This window comes from Pelophylax lessonae, assembly GCF_965119305.1.
Source record: "Pelophylax lessonae genome assembly, chromosome: 7".
NCBI lineage: Eukaryota > Metazoa > Chordata > Amphibia > Anura > Ranidae > Pelophylax > Pelophylax lessonae.
The window spans coordinates 57,549,952-57,577,059 of NC_138774.1; the positions used below are offsets into that span (position 1 = coordinate 57,549,952).

General features: G+C 43.3%; 1 protein-coding gene across 1 annotated transcript; it reads left to right on the plus strand.

Annotated features, from left to right (window-relative positions):
* On the plus strand, positions 1–24,612 carry LOC309560098 (uncharacterized protein). The gene is made up of 3 exons (XM_082263627.1): positions 1–61; positions 14,218–14,520; positions 24,481–24,612. The coding sequence occupies exons 2-3, from the start codon at positions 14,271–14,273 to the stop codon at positions 24,603–24,605; spliced, it is 375 nt and encodes a 124-aa protein (XP_082119753.1). The 5' UTR covers positions 1–61; positions 14,218–14,270; the 3' UTR covers positions 24,606–24,612.
* Positions 24,613–27,108: the final 2,496 nt, after the last annotated feature.

A 27,108-nucleotide genomic window follows, 5' to 3' on the forward strand; every position in this document is an offset into this window, starting at 1 on the left:
AAGCTGCTTCTGTTTCTCTACACATTTTCTTTACTGTTTTACTGCTTTGCCCTACAAAAAGGTGGGGAACTATACAACTCCCACTAATAGGAGTGTGTATTAATTCTGATTGGGTACTGGTATATTCTGTAAGAGCAACGGGGCACTGAAGTCACCTACACAGTAGGGCTGATGATTGTTCTTTTAGGGTTCCATTATCATCCATGTTACATGACAGTTGTCTAGTGATACCTTAAATTGAATATATTGCAACTTCAATATTTTAAGTTTAATTTGTGGATTTAGATACCTTTTAACGTATATCTGTAGCTATAGGGCCACAAACACTGGGGATACATTTGGTAATGATTTGGTTTGCCATTAGTCACTACAGGAACTGTGTTTGTTTTGAGGAGCATAGCAGGTATTTTTTCTGGATCCACTTCTGAAGCATCTTTAGAAGTAGATCCAGGAAAGCCACAAAAATAAAAAAAGCTACTGTACCTAAAATACAACTGTCATGAAAAATACTGTAGTCTGATATCTATAATATATGCTAGAATTTAGTACATGAGCTTCTTTTGTCACGTGACCTTATTTTTCTTTTTTTTCACATTGACATCAAGAACAAATTGTCCAGTTAATGTGGCATGACATATGTAATCCCGTCACCTTGTACCTAGTGTTAGTGGCCATCATCCCGGTCAACAGAGAAAAAAGGAGAGTACCCCCAATTGTTTGGGACTATAAATGCCACTAGACACTGACAACAACAACAGCAGAGTAAAATAATCAAAACTTTATTTTATACAAAGAAGACATACAAATAATATATAAGCAGTACATGACTGATAACAAAACATGTTAAAATTCCATGCAAGGACAGATCACCCTCAACATGGAAGACTCAGAGGTACACATGGTAAGAAGAACCGGAAAGGACCCTACGCGTTTCGGGTAAATACCCTTCTTCAGGGGTCAACCAGAGTTCCAAACATAATATGTGCCTATATAGGTAGAAGATCTTGGTATTATAGAAGAAGACTATATGTAAAGAAAATACATTTTCATTTAAGAGTATTGTAGTAAAATGTACCTACCATAGGGGTTTTCATGAGAAGAGGGATGAGCTGTCAATTAAAACGGTAATTATACCGATAAAGAGGAATGCCTGATTTTTTGAAAAAAGGGGGGAGGGGGGGAATAAATACTTACAAGATGTAAGTATATACAAAGGTCTAATGAAGTAGAGAAAAGGTTCAGACAGAAACACTTAGTGTCCTAGTTAGACGTAAGTGGAAGAAAGAGAGAGAGTGTCCTAGCACCCAGTGTAATATATAAATGAAAAGATAAAGAGGTTAGGATAGAGAAACCCTTTATCATAATCATCAGGGCATTTGGTATGCCATACAGACTGAGTAAGGGGGAATAACCAACCACCATCTAATATGTGGTGTCCCCCAGTTTCAGTTGATTGTTGGTACGAAGTATATATTATATACAAAAAACATGCCACTGAGAGTTATAAGAGAATTACTGAAAAGGAACATCCATTAGTGACAGAGAGACACCACTATGGCATAGAAAGTAAAAAGGGTGTGAGCTAATGCAAAAAAAAAGAAAAGAAAAAGGAAACTAGTGCTTACACAGAGTCTTGAAAGTTAAAGTGGCATGTACAGAAATTGGGAAAAACTATAACACTGTTAGGAGCAGATATATACAGTTTATAAAGTAAACCATGTAGATAAAAGATAATCATTATACTGTAATCAGCTCTAGCAGTGTTATAGTAGTTCCCCCATTTACCCAGATGTATTTTTAATAAAATTAGATAATTTGACTTTAAAGGTACAGAGAAATAAATTTTATGAAATCAGCCTTATCATTAAATGAAATGTATGCCTCCATAACTTTATGTTCCATTACCAAAAAATTTTCAAAATACATCTACCTAAATAATAGGGAAGATTGTACAAACTTTAATGGGCTATAAATCATAAATGTTTTTGGACTAATTCAGGCTACAAATAGAATAGCATTAATCCCCCGTTCACTCTGGTGTGGCTTTGAAATCAAGTCTATGCAAGTCGCAATAAAATTGGTAGAAATTAGTGCAGGAACCTTTTTCATAATGACATGAGTCTTGGCGATAACGACTCTATTGCCGATAATGGGGCGCGACTTGGAATGCAATTTGGAATTGTCAAATCACATGAAAAGTTGCAGTAGTGTGAATGGGGACTTAGGGCCGGTTCACACTGATTCGCAGGGCTCTAACCTATGCTGGTTATTGAGCTCTGAGCTAAAACTAGCTGTAGATCCCAGACCAGAAGGGACAGGGTTAGCTAGAAAAACAGGAGCTGCATATAGACTCTATTGCAAAAAATAGGCTCACCTACTATCATACAACAAGGTGACCACTATGTGCACATACACTGTATGACTGACTTAGTTATCTAGTATAGTGCATGTAAGAGAACTTTAAGGGGGGCAGATATACTTCTGTCACCATTATTTAAATATATACATATATACACCCAAAACCTATGGGCAACAATCGTAAACAGGTCTGGATTCAGCAGCAGCTCTTTCATGTGGTCCCAGACCCTTTCTTGCTCTATTCACTTCCTTCCTCTGGGGTTTCTGACCCAGCTAGCAGGGACATGAGGAACCTGTCTATATGTGGGATGGAAATATGATGCTTGGGTGCAATACTTTGTGCTTGGTGCACTATAAACCATTTTATTATTGTTTTTTATTTTTTGGCGGGATTTTTATAACTTTTTATTATAGAGTGTGAGAAGGGAATATGGTGCTTGGGTGCAATACTTTTGTACATGGTGCACTGTAAACCATTTTATTATATTTGTTTTTTTTAATAAAGAAAAACTTAATAAACCCAAAAAAAGAAAACCCCTGCTGATGCAGAAGGAATAGCACCTACGATGCAAAACGGGGGACAGCAATTATGCCCTAAATAACATTAGTGCTGCTTTGCCACAAAACCCCCCCCCCCAAAAAAGACCACTGCTTACGCAGAAGGAATAGCACCTGGGACACAAAAGGGGGGACAGCAATTATGCCCTAAATAAAATTAGTGATATTGCACCACAAAAAAAAAAAAAACCCACTGCTGACACAGAAGGAATAGTACCTGCGACACAAAAGGGGGGACAGCAATTATGCCCTAAATAAAATTAGTGCTGCTGCACCACAAAAAACCCTCACTGCTGACGCAGAAGGAATAGCACCTGTGACACAACAGGGAGGACAGCAATTATGCCCTAAATAAAATTAAGAAAAATGAAAAGAAATAAAACATATATATCAATGAAAAAAAAAATGGGATCAGTGGGGTTACACAGACGTTTTGTGTACACCAACACTTCAGTGGCCCCACTACACTGTGTTACACAAGAATCAGAGCACAGCACTACACAACACTGCACTGCAGTGAACTGTTACACAAGATGAATCAGCACAGCACAGCACTACACTACACTGACTGCACTACACTGTGTTACACAAGAATTAGCCCTAGACTACAATGCACTGACTGCATTAACCACTTCAATACCGGGCACTTTTCCCCCTTCCCGTCCAGGTCAATTTATAGCTTTTAGCGCTGTTGCATTTTGAATGACAATTGCGCGGTCATGCAACACTGTACCTAAACCAAATTTATTAAATTTTTTCCCCACAAATAGAGCTTTCTTTTGGTGGTATTTGATTACCACAAGGTTTTTTCTTTTTTGCTAAACAATTAAAAAAAGACCGAAAAGTTTGAAAAAAAGCAAAACGTTTTTTTGTTTATGTTATACAATTTTGTAAATAGATATGTTTTTTCGTGCACTGATGAGCACTGATGAGGCCGCACTGTAAGGCACTGATAAGGAGGCACTGATGGGGTGACACTGATATGCAGCACTGATGGGCACTGATATGTGGCACTGATAGGTAGCACTGATATGCAGCATTGGTGGGCACTGATAGGCGGCATTGCTGGGCACTGATAGGCGACATTGATGGGCACTGATAGGCGTCACTGATGGGCACTGATAGGCGGCACTGATGGGCACTAATGGGCACTGATAGGCAGCACTGGTGGGCAGTAATGGGCACTGGTGGGCAGCACTGATAGATGGCAATGATGGGCAATGGTGGGCAGCACTGATGGGGAGGGCACTGGCGGGCTGCGTTGATGGGGAGGGCACTGGCAGGCTCCCTGAGCCCTGATTGCCATTCCTGGTGGCCATGGTGGGCATCCCAGGGTCATGGGTGGGGCATCCCTGAGGTCATGGGTGGGCATCCCTGGTGGTTCTAGTGGCACCCCCCCAAGGGTCTGCACTGGTAATCAATGCTCTGATTACAAGTGCGGACCCCTCCCCCCCACTGTCAGGAGAGCCGCAGATCGGCTCTCCACTACTCGGGCCTGTCAGGCATGAACTGAGGAAAGCCGATCAACGACACGTCCTATCTACTATGTGACCAGCTGTGATTGGATACAGCTGGTCACATGGTAAGGAGCCTATGTCAGTAGGCTCTTTACCGAGATCGGAGATGCGGTGTGTCAGAGTGACATACCGCCGGATCGATCGCCGCTCTGTGCGCCCCCCCGGGGCGTGCAGAGCACATTATCCTGCCACCGTCATATGACGTCCGGTCAGGATAATGTAACCACGTTCCTGCCGTCATTTGCCTATAGGGCGGGTGGGAAGTGGTTAAATATGAAAGCACAATCCACTAACTACCCTGCCTAATCTCCACTCCTAATCTCCACTAACACACTACACCCGGCTGTAAGCAGCCTTATATAGTGAGGGGCGTGAACCTAGCCCCTGAGCCATGATTGGCTAAAGGCACCCTGCCTTTGGCCAATCATGGCTCTGACAGGGCATTTTGCTGTGATTGGCTGAAGCATACAGGTCAGGTGCATGCTTTGGCCAATCACAAGTACTTAATGCACTGCAATCGCGCAGTCCATTATGGGGCGTTATTGGCGGGCAAACTTCCCACTGAGAGCCACATTTGTTTGTGTGTTCAGCGAACACACGATATTCAGGTCGAACTTGCATTCAACTCGAACGGTCATACCATCACTAATTAAATGGAAAGTAGTCTACTTTCAGTGAATATACATTTAGAGTGATTATTGTAAAATTTACCTTAAAGTAATCTTTCAAGTCCAATTCTATTGGCCAAGGATGCAGCTCATCACTGTTATGGGCCATTTTAAATGTGGTGGTAGGAAAAGAGCAAGAAAGTTTGGATTCTTTTTGGAGATTTCAGGGCCTATTCAAAAATGTGTAGCCTTCTTTTGGGAAGGGGGAAGGGGGGTATGAGAAATGTCCCTCCTGAAACAGCTAATCCTGTAGGTAGACAACAGAACCAGAACCCTTGCTAAGTGGAAGAGTTGGTGTAATAATAAATTTGGCAGTGCCTCCACCCAGGACAGGACCTCTGTGAACAGAGGGGATTCCCTTCCTGTAAAATCTAAACAAAGTAATTTGTGGCAGATGAACTAGATGCCCATGAGCAGGGCCGCTGATAGGGCAGTACAACCAGCCCTGTTGTACCGGGCCCGGGCTCCACAAGGGGCCCAGGCAGCATCACAGTAAATTTCTGCATGTTAAAAAAAAATCTTTTTTTCTAAACTTTTTCCTAATTTGTACTTTCTTGGGGGTGTAATTACATTTTCCTGGGCCCTATAATGTCAACAGAAGGGCCCAGGAGATGAGTGCAGTGGCGGGACTTTTTTTTTCATTTTCGGGGGCGCATGTATACATGGGATGTAGTTCCACATTGATTTGCTGCCATAAAGTCCTGGCTGCTGCTGTCCACTGCCTTCCCCGGCGGAGGGATACAATAATTCTCTGCTCAGCCCCGCCTCCCCTTACTCAAGTGCCCTCAGCAGCTGACAGGGAGCAGCAGGAAGACAGCGTGGCTGCATTGGGCAAAGTGAGTGAAGAACAGAAGATAGAGTCCTCACTGTGTCCTATGATCACCAGTATGAAAATCACACAGGCTGCAGGTACCATGTCACAGTGTCACATGGATGCTGGGGATGCTGACTTTAAGCTATGGCTGTACTGAGTGTTACTGCATAACAAAGTCAGCAGCCCCATCATCCATGTGACACTGTGACAGGGCACCTGCTGCCTGTGTTATTTTTCATGCTGGTGATCATGGGACACAGTGAGATGCTACTTTAAACTTGTGTTTGGGGGACAGTAAACATGTTCAGTCAAACCACTCCCCTTTAACCTCTTCCCGTCCATCGATGTATCGGTGTTCTGTCAGAGTAGCGCTACCTATCAGATTCTGCTAGCAGAAGTGATGTACGGACTAGAACAACATACTGCCCATGCGCCATACGTTCCAACATGGCGGCTATGTGTTCCAATAGGTTCCTAATGTGACAGAACAGGAAGCAGCAGTGGACATCTTCTTACACCAACACATGTCTTGAATTTTACATTTATTTTATCAGTAAACTCACCTTATAGACTAAAATAGACTATTTCACCGCAGCCGAGTGGAACAGTCTATTTTACTATATAATCAGTTTGTTGCTGAGCAGTGCGGGGTGTACCAAGATGGCCGTCACAACCTTCTGGCCGCAGGTTTCTCGCTATATTTACTAGAATACAATAATAATAGAAATGTAATACTGTGATTTATTCTATAAGGCCAGTTTACTTCTAAAATAAATGTAAAATTGAAGACTTGCGTGGGTGTAAGAAGATGTCCGCTGTTGCTTCATGTTCTGTCACATTAAGAAAGCTATTGGAGCGCATAGCGGCCATGTTGGAACGCATGCCGCATGCGCAGTAAGTTGTTCTAGTCCGTATGTCACTTCCAGTAGCAGAATCTGATAGGTAGTGCTATTCTGACAGAACACTGGCACGTCCCTGGATTGGAAGGGTGATATCTTGGTCATCCCTGCAGCATGATAGCCCCAGCAACTTTGCACAAAGTAACATAAATAAAATAAAATGTAAAACCTTTTTAAAGCCCCCATTCCCCTTGCTCATGCGTAATTGCAAACATGCACATTGGTCCCGCACATATATACGTAAACGGTGACAAACCTGCATTTTGTTTTGAGGTGGGGCCAGGGATGGGGTTGAAGGGGGCCCCATCAGGTAGGCTGTACGGGGCCCCATCATTTCTAACAGCAGCCCTGCCCATGAGTATAGAAATAAACAACCAAAATTTGTATACCGACAAGCCCCCACCCTTCGGTATATTATAGCTAAAAAAGTTACAGACCCCAAAATCAAACCCCAGAATCAAAATATCACTTTCTTATAGGGAAATGTTTTTTTTCCCCTGTAAGGGATGTTATGCGTACCACAAAACAAACTAAAATGGAATAAAATGTAATCAATTTATATCTACAACTACAGGTAGACAATATCCAATAAAAAATTTCATATTGTGCAGAACTGAAGGAGCAGTATATGTACTCCAATGTCCTTGTCAAAAACAATATGTTGGTAGAACTAAGAGACCCATGTGGAAAAAAAAGAAAGCATGTACAGAATATTCAAAAAGGTTTCCCCAAACACAACATATCAAGACATTTTTAGAACATCATAACAAAGATCCAGCTATGCTACAATTCTGTGCCATTGATAAATTCAAACCAAACTGGAGGGGAATTAACAAATTAATTGAATTAAGTAAACGCGAATCATACTGGATTTTTGAATTGGGTAAACTCCAGCCCAGAGGTCATAACATGGAGTTTGATTTGAATTGTTTTAGAGCTAACTTCTAGTATTTGCAATACTCATTATGACCACTGGATGGAGTTATAACCCTAATATGCCATGATAGTTGCCATCACCATCAATGGGGTTTTATATCAACAAGTACCATGCAATATTATAGCATATGTAGTAGGGATTGAAAATGCGGGTATGGTTTTGACCTCTAAGTAGTAAGGTTACATCCAGCTGTTCCCCCCTTTTTTTTAATATTTAAAAAAAAATTCTTTATATATTTGTAAAGTTTTAAAAATATTTTTAGCTTTATTTGTAATTCTAACTTTAGTTCATATTATTTGCATTAATCTCAGGCTTTGCTTTGGGGTAAATATATTAGATCATACTTATCATCTACTGTGTAATTATAATGTGCAGTTGCTATACAATTCGGCAATATTGAGAGACAAGTGTTTCTATATGTGTCATGACTTGTGCCGGACAGCGGGAATGACTTTTCCATAGCAATGAGCAATACACACGCTGGAGACCATTTAGTTCCAGCATCTTTTACTGAGCTCCCGCCCTGAGGAAGTCACGTGACCAGTGACACAACGCGTATGAGGAGTCAGTGACATCAGACTCGTCTGTTACAATACGATCCGTCGGGAAGCCGGAGAGCTGAAGCCTCTCATGGCATAAAACAAATTGGACAAGAAAGACTGGATTCCATGCGTTTTTATATCATTTGAAATGTGAGTGTTCTGGATTAAATTTTTTAATCAATAAATGTTTTAAAATCTACTACACTATGAAATCACTCGGTTTATCTATATAATTGTGGAGCTGTTCCACTCTGATCAAAGAAGAATTAAAGGGAAGCCTGAGGACTCATCAGGTGGAGCGTTACAATATACATTGCATAATACCTATGTGCTGCAGGTGAGCGAGCATTGCACTCAAAGGTAGATAGTAGGTGGATGGATTTTGCACATTAATACCTGATGAAGAAGCACTGGATGTTCTTAGAGATTCGCAAATTATTTTTTTTCTGTATTGGAAGAACTTTGTATAAATGAGTCCATCACATTGCAATTTAGTTTTTTAAGGTTATGAATTGATTTATTTAATGTTTTTACTATTTTGGATATTTAAACAGTACACGTTTTACACTGAATAGCGCACCACATTCACATTAATATTTCTAGTCATTTGTTCAAGTTTATGAGTACAGTACTTGATTTTAGTGGGAGCAGCAATTCGTACATTCACGTATTTCATACCCTTCTATTTGGAGTTTTACACTTCAATAGTTAGCCATAGCAGCGCACCAGTCCTTTTACATTATAGAAATATTACACTCTTTATATAAGAAGAGATTGATAACAGTGCATTCATTTAATGTACACACAGGTATTGTCATCAAAGGGCCCAACAGGAGTCTTGGTAAAATTGTGCACATATATACAGGTATATAAAGTTATGTTGATGAATGTTGCAGAAAAGGCCTTTTGGAGACCTAAAGACAAGACCAACGGTCACAGAGGTACCTTCAAACTGTTGTCCAACCAGCCTAGAACAGAGCTTCTCACCAGCAGGCAGGTGGCACTGGAACTAACTAAAACTACCTATAAAATCCAAGACCAGAAGAGAGGGTTAACAATAATAACATGAACTGCATATAAACTATATTTTAATAAACAGGTTCACCTACTAATATACTGAAAAGTGACCACTAAACACATACAGTAGCACTGACCTAGCTATCTGGCACTGTGTACATGAGACAACAACAACAACAGGACAGAGACTTGTCTATCACTAGGTTTCAGAAATACACTTAAAGTGATTGTAAAGTCTCCTATTTTTCCTATAAAAATAACAAAGATGTTATACTTACCTGCCCTGTTTCAATGGATTTGCACAGAGCAGCCTGGATGCTCCTCTTCTCGGGTCCCTCTTCTGCTCTCCTGGTCCCTCCCTCCAGTTGCGTGCCCCCACAGCAAGTAGCTTTCTATGGGGGCACCTGAGCCGAGTCACAGCTTCCTGTGTCCATTCAGACATGGAGCCCTGACCCAGTCCCACTTCCTCTCTGCGCTGATTGGCTGGCTGACTTTGATTGACAGCAGCGGGAGCCAATGGCGCTGCTGCTGTGTCTCAGCCAATTGCATGGCTGAGACACTCATGGACATGGCTGGACAGAGTGGGACTTCAGGTAAGTATTATAGGGGCTGAGGGGGGCTGCTGCACACAGAAGGCTTTTTATCTTAATGCATAGAATGCATTAGGATAAAAAACCTTCTGACTTTACAACTCCTTTAAGAAGCTACAGTATGGACAGATGCAGTTAAACTATTGGAACATAGGAATACTTGCTTAATAGTCTCTGCTTCTGATCTGTGTATAAGGCCATGTGGCTCAGTTCTCTATATCTCTATATCTCTCCTTCCTCCTTCTGGGGTTTTCAAAGCTTCTCCCTGAGACAGGAAGTGTCAATACATAATTATATATAACACTGTGATATTTGCAGCTAACAGTAGAGGGCAGTGGATCTCTACATGTTAATGAGAACTACTGCATGTAGGTAAGAGAGATACCATAAACCCCATGCACACTAAGCGTTTAGTCCCAGAGCATGCTTTTTTTTTTGCTCTGGGCAAAAATATAAAATAATGCCTTACAGTATGGCCAGAACTGCAAGGGTTAATTGCTTGTTTATGCCTAGGAGAACAATAAAGGAGATTTAGCCCCCGTTCACATGCAGGCGACGCTACTTCGCACCGCGACCTCCAAGGTCGCGGTGCCAGCAGCGCGCCGCGACCTCCGAGCGGCCGCCACGGACTTCATAACATTGAAGTCTATGGCGGTCGCCTCCTGGTCGCCCCAAAGAAGCTCCGGATCCTTTTTCTAAGTCGGAGCGACTTGTGTCGCTCCTATTAGAACAGGTCCGCAGCTTCCCTATGGGAGGCGACCTACGGTGACCTGTGAGGCGACCAGGTCGCCTCACAGGTCGCCCTAGTGTGAATCGGGGCTAACTTACTTGATCCTCCCCTCCTCCCTGCAGTGTCTGCATCCCCCCCCCCACACTCTACCGGACTAGGGTCCTGACTTCATCAAGACCAGAACAGGGTCCATACCCGGGACTGGACATGAGAATGTGGATGGTCAGTCCACTGCCCAATCATAGATGAGTTCCCTCTGCTGGGGAATGGAGGATCACGTAAAACTGTTTCTCAGTGAAGGCATAGTCTCACTGAAAAGGATAATTTTTTTTCCCCTGAAGTTGGGCTTTAACATATACTTTTAGTCAGACCCAGACCTAACTCACAGACTTGCACTGAGAGAATGCACAAATATATATATGATGATACAAAATATATATGATTATACATCAATCAGCCATAACATTATGACCACCCACCATAACTTATTGAGGTCTGGACTCAACTAGACCGCTGAGGGTATGCTGTGATATCTGGCACCAAGCCATCATTAGTAGATTAGATTTGTTTTTCCTGAATATACCACAAATGCTTGATTGAGGACTGAAATCTGGAGAATTTGGAGGCCAAGTCAACACCTCAAATCCATTGTTGTGTACCTCTAACCATTCTTGATTTCATCAGAGCTGGCAACCATCTTCCATTGCTCCATGGTCCAGCTCTGATGCTCTCATTCCCAATTTAGGTGCTTTTGGCTGTGGACACAAGTCAGCAAGGGCACCCCTGACTGGTCTGTGCCTACACATCCCCATACACAACAAACTGTGATGCACTCTGTGCTCTGATACATTTCTATCAGAACCAGCAATCTGAACTACAATAGCTTTTCTATTGGATGGGACTACACGGGCCAGCATTTGCTACCCATGTGCACCAATAAGCCTTGGCTTCCTATGACCCTGTCACCGGTTCGCTTGTTTTCCTTCCTTGGACCACTTTTGGTCGGTCCTGACCAGTGCAGGCCGGGAATATCCCACAAGAGCTGCAGTTTTGGAGTTGCTCTGACCCAGTCATCTAGGTATCACAATTTGTCTCTTGACAAATCTTGCTCAAATCCTTATGCACTTCCATGACTAGGGTACTAGAGATGGCTTGTCCCTAGTCCACTCTGACCATTACCTCCCCCTTCACCAGTAAATAACCCCTTGGACAACAAGCTGAAGTCAAATGCAGCCTTTTATTACCAAAATGAATAAATTACATATAAACATGACAATGTAAACACAGTATAACTGGAGCCTCAAGGTCCTAGTAGGCATCAAGAAAATGAAAGTACCCATATCCTACTTAACCACTTGCCGACCGCCGCAGGTAGATATACTGCGGCGGTCAGCCCCTCACAGGCAGAGTGACGTAGGGGTACGTCACTAGCCTGTGAGGCTCTGGGGGGCGAGCATGTGCCGCCGGCGGCGCGCTCCCGCGTGGTCACGGACCCCCCCGCGCGTGTGACCGGCGGACCCGATGTCCGCCGGTCACTCAGCGATCGTCGGGGGAGAGGGAGAAAGTCAGGCTGCTAGTGTAAACAAGCCGCCTGTCATTCTCCCCTGTGTAGAAACTGTGATCACACGGTTCTACTATGTAGGACCGTTGATCACTGTTTCTACAGCTCAAGCCACAGCCAATCACAGTTAGAATCACGCCCCTAGGGACACACACAGGGACACACACAGCCCCTCCCTCTCAAATAAAGTTAACCCCTTCACTGCCAGTGTATTTTTACAGTAACAGTGCATATGTATAGCACTGATTACTGTAGAAATGTCACTGGTAACCCCAAAAGTGTCATAAATGTCAGTCAAGGGTCCGTTCTATCAGCCGCAATGTCGCAGTGCCGCAAAAAAAATCGCAGATCGCCGCCATTACGCGTTAAAAAAAACCCAACAAAAATGACAAAAATCTTTCCCTTTGTTAGTAAACGCGATAACTTTTGCGCAAACCAATCAAAATATGCTTTTTGCGATTTTTTTACCAAACATATGTAGCATAAAACAAATTGGCCGAAAATGTTAAAAAATTTTGATTTTTACATTTTTTTGGGGGGGGGAATTTCATATAAAAAAAATGTGAAAAATATTGTTATTTTTGCAAAATTGACGCTCTTTTTGTTTATAGCGCATGATCAAAAAATCGCACAGGTGATCACAGGTGATCAAAAGAAAGCTCTGTTTGTGGGAAAAAAAGGACATCAAATTTGTTTAGGTACAGCGTCGCACGACCGCGCAATTGTCCGTTAAAGTCATGCAGTGCCGAATCGCAAAATACCCCCTGGTCTTTTAGCAGCCAAATCCTCCGGGGCTTAAGTGGTTAAAACAGGCCTCCAGCCGCAACACCACAGACTCAGAGACAACCAACACAGATACCTCTATTAGAACAACTGCGAGCCGAACCTCAGACAGGTCCCTTTAAAGTACCTTTATTCGCACAGTAACCAACAAAGACCTTGCACCCCGCTGGCTGCAAGACAACAACCAAAAAACCCAAACCAACCCACTAGAAAAATAGATAAAAACACGAGGGGTGGGCAAGAGGGAAGTTCCCCTAGCTAACCTTCCTTCCAACTGAAGACCCATTGCCTCACCCTGTCTGACCATCCCCTGCACCTCCACCCTCTCCCACCTATGTACAACAATCGACGTAGATCTTTCCAAGCATATTTTCCTACAAACTACTAGCTCCAAACCCCTTTTAACCTGTGTCATGCCGGCCCTTCGCTCATGCTTTTCGTCTTTTTTTCTCCGGGCCTCCTTTTTTTTCTGCTTTCAACACATCAGCATCAGGGACAACATACTGTATGCCTAATATATCCCATCTACTTTCAAATGCCATTGTAGTGAGATAATCAATGTTAGACCCCTTGCACACGGGTCTTCCGATCAGGTCTGCCTGTCAGTTTTTCAGGCGGACCTGATTGGATGCTCCATGTACCTCTATGGAGCAGCGGATGTCAGAGGAGACATGTCCGCTGACAGCCGCTGCTATCCGATCCTGTCCTTGAAATCCAGACGGATGGAAACCCTATTTTCCATCCATGTGGAGGATCGGTTAGGATAGGATGAAAATGGACAGGCGGTCCATTTTCATCTGATCTCAGATAGAGGAGAGTGGGGATCTGACAGATCCATCTCTGCAAAGTAAGCGAAGACAGACCTGTCATCTGCCTGCCCACGGGGGATCAGCGGATCGATTCCTGCTGAGCCAAACGGAGTCCGCCGGGCAGAAAGCCCGTGTGAAAGGACCCTTATTAAGTTTACCTATCAGTGGTCATAATGTTATGGCTGATCAGTGTATATATACAGTACTGTATATATATTTTTGTGTGTGTGTGTGTCAGGGAATCTCCCCCGCAGCTGACTTCTGAGTTCGGATGAACTTCTTAATCGTAGTGAAATTATTTACATGTATTTGATCTTGCATCCATCTAAAAAAAAACTGTGATATAATGCAGTTTCCCTTTGAGATTTGACGTTACAGCTTGTTTAGAAAGCTTTACTTTAAGGCTTCTTTTACATTTTGTTCTTCTTCAACAGATTCCTATGTGGAAGAGGTACAGAATATTAAAGTCGGAGTCAGGGAGTCGGTGATGTTAAGCTGCAGTAAGCCAGAAACCAGTTCTTTCTCTGCGGCATGGACTGTGTTCCCTGAGAATGAGAACCTCACCTTCCACAAGCGTTACAAAGATAGATCAGAGTTCACCAACAATGGCCTGAATGTCACTATAACAAACCTGACAACGGAAGACTCTCTGATTTACTGTTGTGCTGTGATGACTGTTAAAAAAGGAGTAAGGCGTTTGATAATGCTTGAGGTTATAGAGCCATGTATTTGTAAAGGTAATGTATCATGACGTATGTAGCACCTTATGTAGCTGAGAAATTAATCTGTTCCCAATTACAATCTGTAGACTGACATCTCTCATCACAGTGCCCTGTGCAAAGAGAACAATCATTTACAATATAATGTAGAAATAGGAGCACACTGAGGTTAACCGCTTGCCGACCGCCGCACGACTATTTACTGCAGCGGTCAGCCCCTCACAGGCAAAGCGACGTAGTACAAAAATGTCAGTCAAGGGTCCGATCTGTCCGCCGCAATGTCGCAGTCACGCAAAAAAAAATCGCAGATCGCCGCCATTACTCGTTAAAAAAAAAAAAAAAAAAAATGACAAAAATCTTTCCCTTTGTTAGTAAATGTGATAACTTTTGCGCAAACCAATCAAAATACGCTTTTTTTTTTTTACCAAACATATGTAGCATAAAACAAATTGGCCAAAAATGTTAAAAAATTTTGATTTTTACATTTTTATTGGGGAATTTCATATAAAAAAATGTGACAAATATTGACGCTCTTTTTTTGTTTATAGCGCATGATCAAAAAATCGCACAGGTGATCAAATACCACCAAAAGAAAGCTCTGTTTGTGGGAAAAAAAGGACGTCAAATTTGTTTAGGTACAGCGTCGCACGACCGCGCAATTGTCCGTTAAAGTGAATGATTGGTTTGCGATTGTGATATAGTACTTCAATGCAAAACTCCCATTCAGCTGAAAAAATCCACCGTGGATCGCTTTATAAAGGGGTAGTAGGGGCTGCAGCATGTATGAAAGAGGCCCTCTTGGTGAAAGGCCCACTGTAAGCCACAAAAGGCTTGTTCTGACTCTTATACACTCCATTTATTTTGTGGACATATAGCTTGGTGTGAGAATCTACAAACCCGATTACAAAAAAGTTGGGACACTGTACAAATTGTGAATAAAAACAGAATGCAATGATGTGGAATTTTCAAATTTCAATATTTTATTTAGAATACAACATAGATGACATATCAAATGTTTAAACTGAGAAAATGTATCATTTTAAGGGAAAAATAAGTTGATTTTAAATTTCATGGCATCAACACATCTCAAAAAAGTCTGGACGAGGCCATATTTACCACTGTGTGGCATCCCCTCTTCTTTTTATAACAGTCTGCAAATGTCTGGGGACTGAGGAGACAAGTTGCTCAAGTTTAGGAATAGAAATGTTGTCTCATTATTGTCTAATACAGGCTTCTAGTTGCTCAACTGTCTTAGGTCTTTGTCACATCTTCCTCTTAATGATGCACCAAATGTTTTCTATGGGTGAAATATCTGGACTGCAGACTGGCCATTTCAGTACCTGGATCCTTCTTCAGCCATGATGTTGTAATTGATGCAGTATGTGGTCTGCCGTTGTCATGTTGGAAAATGCAAGGTCTTCCCTGAAAGAGACGACGTCTGGATAGGAGCATATGTTGTTCTAGAACTTGGATATACCTTTCAGCATTGATGGTACCTTTCCAGATGTGTAAGCTGCCCATGCCACACGCACTCATGCAACCCAATACCATCAGAGATGCAGTCTTCTGAACTGAGCGCTGATAAGAACTTGGGTTGTCCTTGTCCTCTTTAGTCTGGATGACATTTTCCAAAAAGAACTTCAAATTTTAATTCGTCTGACCACAGAACAGTTTTCCACTTTGCCACAATCCATTTTAAATGAGCCTTGGCCCAGAGAAAACGCCTGCGCTTCTGGATCAGGTTTAGGTATGGCTTCTTTTTTGGCCTATAGAGTTTTAGCCGGCAACAGCGAATGGCACGGGGAATTGTGTTCACCTACAATGTTTTCTGGAAGTATTCCTGAGCCCATGTTGTGATTTCCATTACAGTAACATTCCTGTATGTGATGCAGTGCCGTCTAAGGGCCTGAAGATCACGGGCATCCAGTATGGTTTTCCGGCCTTGACCCTTACGCATAGAGATTGTTCCAGATTCTCTGAATCTTTGGATGATATTATGCACTGTAGATGATGATAACTCCAAACTCTTTGCAATTTTTCTCTGAGAAACTCCTTTCTGATATTGCTCCACTATTTTTCGCCGCAGCATTGGGGGAGTTGGTGATCCTCTGCCCATCTTGACTTCTGAGAGACACTGCCACTCTGAGAGGCTCTTTTTATACCCAATCATGTTGCCAATTGACCTTATAAGTTGCAAATTGGTCCTTCAGCTGTTCCTTATATGTACATTTAACTTTTCCGGCCTCTTATTGCTACCTGTCCCAACTTTTTTGGAATGTGTAGCTCTCATGAAATCCAAAACGAGACAATATTTGGCATGACATTTCAAAATGTCTCACTTTCAACATTTGATATGTTATCTATATTATATTGTGAATAAAATATAAGTTTATAAAATTTGTAAATTAGTCCATTCATTTTTTACTCACAATTTGTACAGTGTCCCAACTTTTTTGGAATTGGGTTTGTAGCTCAGTAATGGTCAGCTGATTAGGCTTTGGGGAGCTCAACTGCAACCCCTAACATACCAAAGGGTTGTGCATATTATTGAGTGCTAGGCAGACATACTAAAGGAGTTGATTGGAGAATACAGTTGTACTACAGGAGATGGTCAGAGACTAAAGGCATACTGCAGAAGATATATTGGCAGAAAGGAGATACCCCCTAAGTGGGACTATGACGGGCAACCACTCATGTAAGTAAAATTAACAATTTTTATTGATAAAAATGGTTAAAACATGTATGAAAAAAACACAAAAAGAACATATAGATGTATACACATAAAAATTAGGCGACTGATTGTACAAAAATGTGTGACCATATAATACAGAGGAGGACCCTAAGGGGCCACAGAGACCCAACGCATTTCAATATTTGCGTGTATTGATTCTTCTTCAGGGGTCTTACAGCATAGGTCCACTGAAGGGTATCTGGGGTAAGAATAGATATATTCAAATATACATAATATAACATACATGTATACAATTTATAATATCAAGATATCAGAATACTGAAATCCACGAATTGTAAGGTAACTTAACCAGCTCACATCCGCGCTACAGCCTATATACGGCTGCAGCGCGGACTTGAATTTTCGGGAGGCCGTTTTTAAACGGCCTCCCATAAACACGCCCGCCGCGCGCTCCCGCGAGCGCGCATCGGGCAGAAGCTGTGTTGGCCGTGTCCCTTGGACACAGCCAATCACAGATCGAGACGAATGGCCAATCACAGCGGCCATTCGTCACGATCGAGGCATCCAATGAGAGATGATCTCATATGTAAACATATGAGATCATCTGTCATTGCCTCGGTAGTAACAGACTCCCCGCGCGCTCCCGCGAGCGCGCACCGGGGATAATCTGTGTTGGCCGTGTCCCTTGGACACAGCCAATCACAGATCGTGACGAATGGCCAATCACAGCGGCCATTCGTCACGATCGAGGCATCCAATGAGAGATGATCTCAAATGTAAACATTTGAGATCATCACTCATTGCCAGCTCTCCCTCCTCACACACAGACTGCAGTGTGAGGAGAGGAGAGATCGTAAGTGTGTAAAAAGTGCCCACCATTGCCCACCAGTGATCACCAGTGCCCACCAGTGCCCACCAGTGTGCCCACCAGTGTGCCCACCAGTGTTCCCACCAGTATTCCCACCAGTGTGCCATCAGTGTGCCATCAGTGTGCCCAGTCTCATCAGTGCCCACCAGTGTGCCCACCAGTGCCCACCAGTGTGCCCACCAGTGCCCACCAGTGTGCCCACCTGTGCCCATCAGTGCCTGCCCAGTGCTCATCAGTGCCGCTCAGTGCTCATCACTGCCGCCCAGTGCTCATCAGTGCCGCCCAGTGCCCACCAGTGTGCCCATAAGTGCCCGCCCAGTGCTCATCAGTGCCGCCCAGTGCTCATCAGTGCCGTCCAGTGCTCATAAGTGTGCCTAGTGCCCACCAGTGTGCCCATCAGTGCCGCCCAGTGCTCATCAGTGCCGTCCAGTGCTCATCAGTGCCGCCCAGTGCTCATCAGTGCCGCCCAGTGCTCATCAGTGCCGCCCAGTGCTCATAAGTGTGCCCAGTGCCCATCAGTGCCACCCAGTGCTCATCAGTGCCGCCCAGTGCCCATCAGTGCCCGCCCAGTGCTCATCAGTGTCGCCCAGTGCTCATCAGTGCCGCCCAGTGCTCATCAGTGCCGTCCAGTGCTCATCAGTGCCGCCCAGTGCTCATCAGTGCCGCCCAGTGCTCATAAGTGTGCCCAGTGCCCACCAGTGTGCCCATCAGTGCCGCCCAGTGCTCATCAGTGCCGCCCAGTGCTCATCAGTGCCGTCCAGTGCTCATCAGTGCCGCCCAGTGCTCATCAGTGCCGCCCAGTGCTCATAAGTGTGCCCAGTGCCCACCAGTGTGCCCATCAGTGCCGCCCAGTGCTCATCAGTGTCACCGTGCCCATCAGTGTCACCAACGATGGCAAAAAAATTTTTCTCAGCCGAGGAGGCCTTCAATATAATCAGTGAGGACATGGACAGGGAGCTTTCTGCTTCGGAATCTTCGGAGTCAGAGTCTGACTCCGAAGTAAATTACGAGCCGGTCATTAGCAGCGGGACGCAGACCGACTCCGACGAGGAGGAATACTGCCCGCCTGCCAAACGAAGGCGTTCTGGTGAGGAGGAGGCAGTGCCATCCACCAGCTCCGCGGTGCCATCCACCAGCTTCGCAGTGCCATCCACCAGCTCCGCAGTGCCATCCACCAGCTCCGCAGTGCCATCCACCAGCACCACAGTGCCTCGGCAAGAAAGGCCAAGCTCAAGTGGGGTGTCACCTCGCCCCCAAAGGGTTAGGACCAACGCCAGCCTTCCCTATGCCCTTCTGAACCCCCTGTGGCTTCCTCCCAACTCAGGAGAAGCCATCATCCCCCCTTTCACTGCCCAGCCAGGAGTCCAGGTCAACACTGAGAACTTTGCCCCAATTGACTACTTCCGTTTAATTTTTACGGAGGACCTGCTGACGTCCATTGTGGCCCAGTGCAACCTGTATGCACATCAATTTATCCAAAGTAACCCCACATCTTTTTATTCCCGTCCCTTTGAGTGGAGAGACCTAACGGTGGAGGAGTTCAAGATATTTTTAGGCCTCACCCTCAACATGGGACTCAATAAAAAAAACGAACTGCAAGCATATTGGTCAACCAAACCAATCTACCATATGCCCATCTACTCTGCAGTAATGCCCAGGGCCAGGTATCTGATGATCATGAGGTTCCTACATTTCAACGACAATACCCAGTGCCCTCCCCGAAATTCCCCAGCATTTGACAAGCTGTTCAAAATTCGGCCACTTCTAAATTATTTTTCAGAAATATTCCCTCAATTATTTACCCCAGACCAAAATATATGTGTGGATGAGTCCCTTGTGAAATTTACTGGCAGGCTGGGCATCAAACAATTCATTCCCAGCAAACGGGCCCGCTATGGGGTGAAGCTTTACAAACTATGTGACCGAGCCACAGGGTACACCTATGCCTTCAGGGTGTACGAAGGGAAGGACACCCAGCTGCATCCCCCTGAATGTCCGGACTACATGGGATCAAGCGGGAAAGTCGTTTGGGACCTCATTTACCCCCTCCTTGAAAAAGGCTACCACCTGTACGTAGACAATTTCTACACCAGTTTGCCCCTGTTCCGAAACCTTCACAGAAAGAAGACTCCTGCATGTGGCACGGTCCGAAAAAACCGGAAAGGCTTTCCTCAAAGGCTAGTAAACACCAAGCTGAGAAGAGGGGAGACGGCGAGTCTGAGAAATGAGGAAGTTCTGGCTGTGAAGTGGAGGGACAGAAGAGACGTGTACATGTTGTCTTCGATCCACAATGACAACTATGTGGAATCCCGACGAAGGAATGGCCCAGTCCGAAAGCCAACATGTGTACATGAGTACAACTTATTCATGGGGGGAGTGGATTTCAACGACCAAATGATGGAACCCTATCTACCCACAAGACGTACCTATCATTGGTACAAAAAAGTAGCAATTTATATTTTTCATTTGGCCATATACAATTCCTACATTTTATACCGCAAATCCACCGAAAGCCCCCAACCCTTCCTTTATTACCTGGAGGAAATCTTCACAACCCTCATATTTCCAAACGGCCCACCAGAAAACATTAGATCTGACGTAATAAGCAGACTGTCTGAACGCCATTTTCCAAGTAAAATCCCTCCCACACAAAGAGACCAAAAACGGCAGAAAAAATGTAGGGTGTGTACCAAGGCAGGAATTCGAAAAGACACCCGCTATTACTGTCCCCAGTGTCCTTCCCAACCAGGCCTCTGTGTAGACGACTGTTTCCGCCGTTACCATACTTGTCTAAATTATTAGTATGGTAAACGAAGTCCTCCGCTTTCACCCCTTATGCCACTGTATACTCCTGAAATGACCCTGGACTGTTATACAACGACGCCTTTGCCTGCTGATTTTGTACCTATGTCTGCCTGCTCCGGAACTGACCCTGGCCTGTTTTTTGACCATGCTTCTGCCTGCTGATTCTGTTCATACCTCTGCCTGATCTGGAACTGACCCTGGACTGTTATTTGACCACGCCTTTGCCTGCCGATTTTGTACCTACCTCTGCCTGCTCTGGAACTGACCCTGGACTGTTTGACCACGATTTTTGCCTGCCTCTGGAAGTAGTGGGATTCATACCACAGGGGTCTCGCATATGTGAGGGGACCAGAAATGTTTTTCTGGATGAAGAAAACAATTTTTTTTGTTTTTCTTCTTCTCAGATTAGGGTCTGGATCCCGGAGGCTTCAAAGCGATTTGGGAGGGAGAAGCCTCTACCCCTGTCCCCATTCTATCCCGACAGAGGCCCTACTTCTGCCTGCAGGACTTACTGCCATCATGCCTCTGCCTGCCGCATGCACTGACACTGGACTGGTATCCTTGCCTGGAGAATTGCATGCACTGTTGCTGATCAAGTCCCTGCCTGCTGCCTGGACTCAACTCCTGTGGACAACTGTGCTTCTAAAACTACAGGTAAGCTTTTGTTTACCCTTTGCTCAGCAGAATGTATTGTGGGGTGTAATTCATGGTAATTCATGGTATGTGCATGCTATGTGTCTTTGCATGTTGGGCCTCTGTATGTGACCTGACTGCGTAAAAGTCTCACACATGTGGTATCGCCATGCTCAGGAGGAGTAGCAGAATGTATTTTGGGGTGTCATTTTTGCTATGTACATGCTATGTGTTGGAAATATCTTATAAATGGACAACTTTGTGTAAAAAAAATGCGTTTTCATTTTTTTTCCACATTTTCCGAAAGATTCTGGAAAAAAATGACATGTTCAAAAGACTCATTATGCCTCATAGAATATACGTTGGGGTGTTTGCTTTCCAAAATGGGGTCATTTAGTGGGCTTTTTCATTGTGCTGGTGCTCCAGGGCCTTCAAAAGTGTAATAGGTGGTTGAGAAATGAAAAGTGTATTTTATGCTCCGAGAACGCCTGGAGGTGCTACTTCAATGTTGGACCTCTGTATGTGGCCTGGCTGTAAAAAAGTCTCACACATGTGGTATCGCCATACTCAGGAGGAGTAGCAGAATGTATTTTGGGGGGTCATTTTTGCTATGTACATGCTATGTGTTGGAAATATCTTATAAATGGACAACTTTGTGTAAAAAAAATGCGTTTTCATTTTTTTTCCACATTTTCCGAAAGATTCTGGAAAAAAATGACATGTTCAAAAGACTCATTATGCCTCATAGAATATACGTTGGGGTGTTTGCTTTCCAAAATGGGGTCATTTAGTGGGCTTTTTCGTTGTGCTGGTGCTCCAGGGCCTTCAAAAGTGTAATAGGTGGTTGAGAAATGAAAAGTGTATTTTATGCTCCGAGAACGCCTGGAGGTGCTACTTCAATGTTGGACCTCTGTATGTGGCCTGGCTGTAAAAAAGTCTCACACATGTGGTATCACCATACTCAGGAGGAGTAGCAGAATGTATTTTGGGGGGTCATTTTTGCTATGTACATGCTATGTGTTGGAAATATCTTATAAATGGACAACTTTGTGTAAAAAAAATGCGTTTTCATTTTTTTTCCACATTTTCCGAAAGATTCTGGAAAAAAATGACATGTTCAAAAGACTCATTATGCCTCATAGAATATACGTTGGGGTGTTTGCTTTCCAAAATGGGGTCATTTAGTGGGCTTTTTCATTGTGCTGGTGCTCCAGGGCCTTCAAAAGTGTAATAGGTGGTTGAGAAATGAAAAGTGTATTTTATGCTCCGAGAACGCCTGGAGGTGCTACTTCAATGTTGGACTTCTGTATGTGGCCTGGCTGTAAAAAAGTCTCACACATGTGGTATCGCCATACTCAGGAGGAGTAGCAGAATGTATTTTGGGGTGTCATTTTTGCTATGTGCATGCTATGTGTTGGAAATATCTTATAAATGGACAACTTTGTGTAAAAAAAATGCGTTTTCATTTTTTTTCCACATTTTCCGAAAGATTCTGGAAAAAAATGACATGTTCAAAAGACTCATTATGCCTCATAGATTATACGTTGGGGTGTTTGCTTTCCAAAATGGGGTCATTTAGTGGGCTTTTTCATTGTGCTGGTGCTCCAGGGCCTTCAAAAGTGTAATAGGTGGTTGAGAAATGAAAAGTGTATTTTATGCTCCGAGAACGCCTGGAGGTGCTACTTCAATGTTGGACCTCTGTATGTGGCCAGGCTGTAAAAAAGTCTCACACATGTGGTATCGCCATACTCAGGAGGAGTAGCAGAATGTGTTTTGGGGTGTAGTTGTAAGTATTCATATGCCATGTGAGAGAAATAACCTGTTGAATATGACAATTTTGTAAAAAAAAAAAAAAAAAAAAAAAAAAATTTATTTTGCAAAGAATTGTGGGAAAAAATGACAACTTCAAAAAACTCACCATGCCTCTTATTAAATACCTTGGAATGTCTACTTTCCAAAAAGGGGTCATTTGGGGGTCATTTGTACTTTCCTGGCTTGTTAGGGTCTCAAGAAATGAGATAGGCTGTCAGTACATTAGGTGTGATCAATTTTCAATGATTAGCACCATAACTTGTAGACTCTCTAACTTTCACGCAGACCAAATAATGTACACTTATTTGGGTTATTTTTACCAAAGATATGTAGAAGTATACATTTTGGCCAAAATTTATGAAGAAAAATTACTAATTTGCAAAATTTTATAACAGAAACTAAAAAAAAAACGTTTTTTTTTTAAATTTGCGGTCTTTTTTCATTTATAGCGCACAAAATAAAAAGCCCAGCGGTGAATAAATACCATCAAAAGAAAGCTCTATTTCTATGAAAAAAAGGACGAAAAATTTATATGGGTTGAGTGTTGCATGACCGCGCAATTGTCATTCAAAGTGTGAGAGCACTGAAAGCTAAAAATTGGTCTGGATGGGAAGGGGGTTTAAGTGCAAAGTAGGCAAGTGGTTAACATACCCTGAGTTTAGTCACTAGTGCAAACATAGTCGCTTGAATTAAAATTTCTGCAGCTCTTCTTTGATTGGGGGCCAAATTGCTAAGGTGGATTATGAGAAAAATTGTAATTGAATGGCATTTGCAGCGGAATTATCTTCAGAAGTTAGTGAATGTGGTGAAATTTCACTTTGCTTCCAAGTAATTGGATAATGGAAGTCAGAAGAGCTGTACCACATTCACAAAGCTCTGCGGGAAAATTGTCTTGCAAAGTGTACAGCCTACTTGCCTTTAGTACATCAACCCAAATGTCTTCTACCCTCAATGTCTAGCCTAACATGTAACCTTTGGTATTGTTTAAAATTTATATTTTGATCCCTTTTCACATCTCCCCACCCCCCCCCCCCCCCCCATCCTTTCCCTACCCTGCCTCTCACTCCTATCTAACGTTCTCTTTTTTTCAGTTTGATAGTCTTTGTACTCTATTCTGCTGTCTTTACCACAGACTATCACTCACTAATGGCTGATCTCTGTCTTTTAGATATTGTCTTTGATGATAATAGCTTTATCATGGGTATTCTGAATCTTGTATTGGATATCCTACGTATTATCTGCCTCATCACCTTAAGCATCCTGTTGGGCATTGCCGTAAAGACATCTTGTTGAGGAGAACCTGCATTTCTGTCCTCCTTATAGACAGTTACCATTGAGAGTGGACTTCATACACAGAAAAAGGAGCACACAGATAAAAAGCAAAAGAAGAAGCAGTGTTTGCCTGGAGTTCTGTTTCAGTGTCCTCTTGACTGGTCCTGAGTCTTCATTCATTATAGTGTGGCTAAAAAACACACATTCTGTCTCTTTTTCTCTCTCTTTTCTCGTGTTAGGCCTTCATTGCTTGCTCTGAGGGTTTACGCTAAATAAAAAAAGTTGTCTTGAAGTGTTATTTTTAAGTTAATATTTCACTATAATTTCAACTGTTTCTCAATGAAGAGTTATTCAACTGCGTTCATGATAAAATTCACTGCAATCAGATACACTCAATTAATAAAACATACTACCAGACCACATATACCCTTCTTGTGAAACTTGCCTTGTGATACCTATTCATAGTGGCCATGTTATATTGATGAAGAGTAAGTGAGAGTAAACAAAAAGATAGTTAAACTGTATGTCAGAACAAAATACAAAACCAAAAAAAAAAGAACTAAAGAAAACGAAGTGCAAGACCTGTACATTGCCCCAAGCATTGCTTTTTACACATCTGTTCCTTGTTAATTTTGTCGATAAAAACATTTTCATCAAAATTTTATTTAGCAGCCTTTTTACAGTAATGAAAACGAAATGAAAAGTACACCACATTTTTGTCCACTGACGAAAACTTTGACGAAAATCAATTCTATTTTCGTCAACGAACAGAAACAAAATGAAAATGTAAGGGAGGGATGTTTACCCAAGTGAATTCGGGTTTCTCTGAAGCTCCGCCTGTGTAGAGTCCGAGAATGCAACTGTCTAGAGCAGCATTGCGCATTACAGGCCTCCCGAGGAGAGTCCTGACTCAAAACTGTCCAGAGCAGAACACTGTGAATGTGCACATTACAGGCCTCCTCTGACTACCGGCATCCAGAGCACTGTGCATTACAAGCCACCCCTCAGACCACCATCCAGCACTGTGCAGCATTACAGGCCTCTCAGACCATCATCCCAGAACACTGTGCATTACAGGCCTCCCCTCAGACCACTATCCATAGTAGATCAAGACAAAAGGTATATGCGATTTAGACCTGCAGTCTAACATATACCATCCCTCCCTCCCACCGCTCTTGAATAGAATGAGATGATATCATAGGTTCCTGCCTGAAGCCATTCATACACTGTAAAAAGGTTAGGACTGCAGGTCTAAATCGCATATATATAACAAATAAACCATCCCATTGGCCCTGATCAAGGGAAAAGGAAACGATAGGTGGTTATATCGAGTGCAGCCACCAGTGTGGTAACCATCGTGCTTCCACAACAGAACAGCTATAGAGTCCTGACTATCAAGCTATAACATAGTGCCACCCTATTCAGCTTAATAAGCTGTGCTCACTGCGGTGATCGGGAGGCTGGACACTTAGCCTAAAATAAATGAGTGAATATATGTATACATTGAAGGCTATACACAAATACTAAGGGGACAATATTTGGTGTTTTTCCGTGTCGCCAATCTGTCATCTTCCGAGTCATTGATAAGGAAATACCGGTCTGTTATGGTCTCACAGGCCCTGAGGAAGCCTTAAGCGAAACGCGTCGGCTTGCTGGGGACCTACATTGACTGCATTCCATCAGAGACCTACTCTTTTCATCCTATACAGGCTCTTGGTTATTTCTCCCTTCTGGGATGTATTTTTATTCATGACTCCTCTATATTTGATTTTATTAATATTATTCTATGCTATGTTGTTTGTGTTAACATGTGCTAATACGCCCATGTTTTTTAAGAGGTAAATTTAATAAAATGTAAAATATTTTTAGCAATTGGTTTGTGAGTGATCCTTCTACTCCCACTGGCCCACAAAGCCCCACTTTTCTCTATCTTTTGTGTTCCACTATCCATAGTACTGTGCTGCATTACTGACCTCTCATACCACAGTCCAGAGCACTGTGCATTACAGGCCTCCTTAGACCACTGTCCAGAAGACTGTGTGCATTACAGGCCTTCTCTGGCCACCGTCATCCAGTGCACTATGCATTATAGGCCTCCCCTCAAACCACCACCCAGAACCATCCCAGAACAGTGTGCATTACAAGCCTCCCCTCAAACCACCATAGAGAGCACTGTGCAACATTACAGGCCTCTCATACCACCGTCCAGAGTACTGTGCATTACAGGCCTTCTCTGACCACCTGCATCCGTAGCACTGTGCATTACAGGTCTCCCTTCAGATCAACCAGAGCACAGTGTACAGCATTGCAGGCCTCTCAGACCACTGTCCCAGAGCACTGTGCATTACAGGCCTCCTCAGACCACTGTCCAGAGCACTGTTCAGCATTACAGGCCCTTCAGACCACTGTCCCAGAGCACTGTGCATTACAGGCCTCCTCAGACCACTGTCCAGAGCACTGTGCAGCATTACAGCCCCCTCATACCACTGTCCTAAAGCACTGTGCCTTACAGGCTTCTCAGACC